Source organism: Mytilus trossulus, chromosome 8 (assembly GCF_036588685.1).
Source record: "Mytilus trossulus isolate FHL-02 chromosome 8, PNRI_Mtr1.1.1.hap1, whole genome shotgun sequence".
NCBI lineage: Eukaryota > Metazoa > Mollusca > Bivalvia > Mytilida > Mytilidae > Mytilus > Mytilus trossulus.
The window spans coordinates 65,766,640-65,772,639 of record NC_086380.1 but is presented as its reverse complement, the minus strand read 5'-3'; the positions used below and the strand labels follow the sequence as shown (position 1 = coordinate 65,772,639).

The 6,000-nt window shown below is 33.3% G+C and overlaps 1 protein-coding gene across 1 annotated transcript; it reads left to right on the top strand.

Annotated features, from left to right (window-relative positions):
- The first annotated feature begins 532 nt into the window (after positions 1–532).
- LOC134727871 (SCAN domain-containing protein 3-like) lies at positions 533–925 on the top strand. The gene has a single exon (XM_063592266.1). It carries the CDS (start codon positions 533–535, stop codon positions 923–925), a length of 393 nt encoding a protein of 130 aa, XP_063448336.1.
- Positions 926–6,000: the final 5,075 nt, after the last annotated feature.

Here is a 6,000-nt window from a genome sequence, read left to right as displayed (position 1 = left end):
AAACGACGTCCAATTCTTACGTCACAACAAAACAAGACTCCAATTCGAAGACCAATTTTATGTCCCTCTGATCGACGTCCATTTTTTGGCTTCTCTAATCGATTTGCGATTTTCAGCTTCTCTGATCGACTTCCGTTTTAAGGACTGGCAGCAATAGCGTCTAACTTTATCAAATTACGTAGTAAGTGTCTTTAAGACAGCTATGATAGAAAAATACAGTACCGGTTGAAGGGTATGTTTTCGAAAGAAATAGAAAAAAAGGGATAAGCAAAGAACCGAACGCCGAGACATTTTGGGCCGACATGCCTTATTATGAGAAAATGTGAAAATAGGTAAAACAAAAGAACAAAACAGCAAATGGGGTCAGAAAAAATGATTGCAGAACTAAAACTTGGATTATCTGAGAGAGAAGTAAAAACGATGTTAAGTCAATATTTCTATGATCAGAAGACAGATTGTTTGTCTGTTTAGAAAAGCTATTGATTAAAATGTTCACCACAGAAGATGTGTTAGCAAAAATGATTTGGTGAATATGATAAAGGAAAATCATAGAAAGGACCACAGAAAAGCAGACACTAAATATGAAGCACTGAGGACAACAGTATTTCCCGTTGTCAGAGAAACCATTAAAATTCTGTTCAAAACAGAAGTGAAGTGTCAGCAATGTGCCAGTGCTATTGATTTACCAAAAAATACTACAACACGCAGACCAATTCCAGCTAACAGTCGCTGGCAAGTAGATTTAATTAAGATGCCAGCAGTAAGAGGATATTCATATGCATGCAACATAATTGATTGTTACTCAAGATTTGCCTTTGGAGGACCAACAAAAACCAAAACTGCTAAAGAAATGGCAGATTTAATTCTGAAGTATCTTTACCTGTTAGGATCACCAAGAATTTTACAGTCTGACAATGGAAAATAATTTTCATACTCCAACCTAGCAGATGTTACTGATGTTTTTAAAACACGACAAATTAATGGGCGTCCTTGTCATCCCCAAAGCCAGGGTCGGGTAGAAAGGTTTAACATAACATTAACACAGAGTATTTCAGAATCCAAATGTTTGTACTTCTGAACTCTAAGGGTTTTTCTATAACTACAAAACCACAACGCCAGCAACGCCTTATCAATTATATTTCCAGCGAACAAATTTTGCTCCTCGAATAGATTGACAGGCAAGTTTCCTTGAAGGCAAAACAATATTTAAAAATATATACAAATATGCTAAATTTATGATGAAATGCTATTGTATTGAAAAACAAAGGGAACCTTGAATTTCATATTTGCAAAATATTTTTAAATGTTCAATTTAATTTATTATTATTTTTAATTCTTCATATCAGTATTATTAGACATTACTGACACCCATGCAATTAGCTCATCTTTAATAGTTTTAAATTTTCAAATATTTGTAGATTCCATTCACAATCCTCACCGAGGAGAAGAGACTATTTTTTACCACAGCACATTTGGATGTAGAGGATAAAGACTAAGAGCTTCGTGGTACAGAAGAATCTACAGAGAACTATCAGCCCGAGGTCGGTGATGGTTTCACTAGTGAGCACATAAATGATGGGGTTAATCCTGATGAAGAAAATATGTCATGTATACATTTAGTGCAAGTTTTTTTTTTAATTAAATAGATATAGGAAGATCAAGTACTTTTTTTGACAGTAAAGGGGATTTTCAGTGTACTAAACGTTTGCATGTAAAATATTTTTTTTTTTAAATAGCTTTTGGATTTAAAGACAAAGCAACACAAACCCCATCAAAAACTGGGATTGATTTCATGTGCCCGGAAGGAAATGCAGATTCTACGCCACATCTGGAAATCTTGGTATAATAGCTTTCTTGTGAGCATCAATCTTCAATCAAGGAAATAATGGTAGGAAATACAAGCCCGGGAATAGTGTATCAATATGGAGATATATTCTCCGTATGCAGGTGCAGCTGGAATGATGCCACATAGATATCGAAAGTTTACAACTGGGAAGCTTAAATCATCTCTTTACTCGTAAAGTTTTGTTTTCAATCGACCCTCATTATAAATTTCTAAATGTAAGTCAAGAAATGAGGCACACTCTACTGAATCTGTTGTATCCTTTTTACCAAAGTTTGATTTTTTTAGTGAGAGAACAACATCTGTGTAGCGGAAAGCTAAATTAAAGAATAGTTCTAACATCTTTTCTTTCTTACTAAGAAGTTACGGTATCAAATTGGTCTCATAAGAATAAAGGAACAAGTCGAAAAACAGAAAGGCACAGTTGGTTCACATGGGAATGCAGATAGTTTGTTGAAAAACACGTCCTTCAAACCTGTTGTCAATCAAGAAATCAAGCATTTTGATAATGTCTGTTTCAGAGAATTGTTTGTTTGAATCAGAGTCATTCTTTACAAAGATAGGATGTATACCTTCCTAAGAAAAGATACTTGTATCCTTATTATGAAACAAAGCAAAACCAACCGTTTCAATTTGATTTTTGTTGGGAATGGGGAATACTTGTACAAAGTGTAGAAAAGATAAATGTTTTGATAAAACTGTAAGATTAAAGAGTCTGAGATTGCATGTTCTCTAAAAAAAAACAATAGGGCAAAAGATACCAGAGGGACAGTCAAATTCATAGTTCGAAAATAAACTGACCACGTAATGGCTAAAAAAAGAAAAAGACAGACAAATAATAGTACCCAAGACACAACATAAAACACTCAGAAGCTTAACAGCAAGAAACCCCACAAAACTGGGAATGCACTAAGGTCCTGCAAATGGATAAGCAGGCCCTACTCCACAAGTGACATCCGTCGCCTTTTACATTGTTTAGTGTCCACATCTGATTTACACCAACCCTAGAATAGGCAGTTTCACACAAACTTTGAAGCCCGGTTTCGATTGCTGATCAAATAGACGTTGATAATTTAGAAATATTGTTCGTGGAGCACTTGGAAGACCCAGTAATATACCGTTGTTTTAAGGACACTATTTTTGGTATCCAATACATTAATGGAAGATCCAGTTTTTCATCTGTGATTGATTTTCTAATTTAACATAGAACAGACCTATGATTATCTAGGTTTTCTTCTTACCTTGGAAAGTGTCGGGGGAATATATTTCGAGTTTCCAAGTGAATTGTCAATACCTAACTCATTTATCAAGCAGTTTATGTAATAAGATTTACACATAACGACTATGTTGTTTGGGGATTTATCTACAGGGACCACAACATGTTTGTCATGGAGATGGGACAAGTGTTTTGCAACATTTGGGTCATACGAGGTTTATAGACCCATATAGTTTCTCAATTCTGATTTCACAGCCGTAATTTATTCGGAAGTATCTACGTCTTATTTCTTGCGTTTGGCACGTGCATTACCTGTCATAATTCTCGACTAAATCAATCAGTTTTAGTTCGATGTTATATAAATATTTAAAAAAAATCAGGTACCTTATCGGAGCCTTTTATAGCTGACTATGCGGTATGGGCTTTGCTCATTGTCGAAGGCCGTACGGGTATCTATAGTTGTTAATGTTTTTGTCATTTTGGTCTTTTGCGGATAGTTGTCTCATTGGCAATTATACCATATCTTCTTTTTATACATATCGTAAACGGTTATTTATGTCTGGCACCATGAATTAAAGCAGTTTATCGATGTTAAAATCATGCTAATCGATTAGAATAGACAAATCAAGATATAAACTTAAACTTAAACTAGTGGAATAGCATGAACACACTGATACAACAACATGTAAAAATCTAAAATAGAATACAATGGGTTATACTATAAATTAGGCGACTATACTTGTATTTAAAACTTTAAGACAGCGAACACATGCCGCTAGTTTTTTCAGGCACGGACACATCGTTTCTGTCAACCAAGTCACAATGGTACCAATAGAACTTATTGTCGATTTAACTCGGTCTTCCTGACAACTCTTGTGTTGCAGAGTTTTGTTTTATGCAAAAAGCACAACCTCATTAATGAAATATTCGTATGAGCGTAACGTATTAAGTAAGATATGTAAACGTCAGAGAGTCTTTCACTGCTGCAAAATAAAAAGGATGGAATTGGAAAGTTGAAATCGTCATATTTGTCATAGTTTCTATTTTGAAGTCATACATAAGTGTCGAAGTAATTCATTCATTAACAATTTTATTCGTGCCACCTTTTGGGGGAGACAAAAATAGTATTAGTACTTACGAATAATTTACATAACTAACATTGCTAAAGAAATTATTTGAAAGTAGTAAATCAAAATTGAAATGAAACATAAAGAACACCAATTCCTGAAATCCTTTCTCTCGGTTTTAATTTTTAACCCAGATTTGTTTTCACTCAATCGATTTTTGACTATTGAATAACTGTATACTAGTGTTGTCTTTATTTGTCAATTTACTTAAATGAAGCAAAACACTAAATGAATTAGTTCCGATTTCTAAAACCATTCTACTTCTTATAGTGAACATGAACAAGGGTTTCAATGGTTGTCGTTAGTTTATTTGTTACATATTTGTTTTTCATTCATTTTTTTGTACATGAATAATGCCGTTAGTTTTCTAGTTTGAATTATTTCACATTTGATAATTTGGGGCCCACAGATCACTATGCCGTATAGGTATATTTACCTTACAACAAAGATTTTTAGGTGAAGTGCATCTCTTATCACTTTCAACCACATTTTAGTGTAAAAGTTTTGATCTTATCACTGTCTTAAAAGTGTGAAACTTAAACCTTTATGTCTAGTTAAATATTTAAGTTTATTTTTCAGATACTTTCTCGTTTTGTACACTCAGTACTGTTCAGTCAATATAGAACCTGTAAAAAAATCAGCATATTTTTGTCGTTTCGTACAGGTACATAAAAGCTACTGAACAATCTGAACATTTGTTATCGTAATTGACTGCAAGCGAATTAATTGTCTGGTTGACTTTACTGCAGTCGATAGTTCTGAAAATTAACTGGAAACTAGAAAAAAAAACCTTAACTAAAGTATTGTTCATTCTTTTAAGAGCTGTACAGATCAAACTCACTGTTGCTTTAAAAAAAAACTGGTCAACTTTTATATTGCATTCTCCGTTTTCGTTATGCGAAATGGCAGAGGATTTAATTATGCACTTTACTGAAAAGCGTTACCTATGCAGGATATACAAAGCCTGTAATTGTGAGCTATTAACAAAAAAAAAACTTAATGACTTCATCAATGTAAGATGAATTAACAAGGTTAAGATTATTTGCAATTTCTTCAATTTATTTTTGACCTAATATCAGTACTTTTCGTGACATGGAATATCAATTGCAATTAATTGGATCATTATAACATGTCTTATTTAATATTATCGAAAGGTTGTTAGTTGTTAACTCATCCAATATTTTTACGGAAACACTTATTGACAGGGACGTGCTTATAAAATTAACGGCACCAGATGCGCATTTCGACAATACATGTCTCTTCAGTGATGCTCGTGGCCAAAAAAATTTGAAATCCAAAGCTTATCTAAAAGATGAAGAGCAATAATCCAAAAGGTTCAAAAAGTATAGCCAAATCCGTGAAAGGAATCAGAGCTTTGCATGAGGGAGATACATTCCTTAATTTATAATAATTTTCTAATATTTTGTAACAGCAAATTTTAATAACAATATTTTTCATGCCAGTACCGAAGTACTGGCTACTGGACTGGTGATACCCTCGGGGACTAAGTGGTGGTAATAAAATTAACGGTACCAATTTTTCTTGCACCAGATGCGCATTTCGACAATACATGTCTCTTCAGTGATGCTCGTGGCCAAAATAATTGAAATCCAAAGCTTATCTAAAAGATGAAGAGCTATAATCCAAAAGGTTCAAAAAGTATAGCCAAATCCGTGAAAACTATTTAGTATAAAATATACGCTTACTCTTATTCTATCTAAAAATAATTTAATTATTATACATGTATAAAAAGCATGAATAGTTTGAAGATAAACTAATACATAACTTTATCCAATCGAATCGCGTGAGATTCA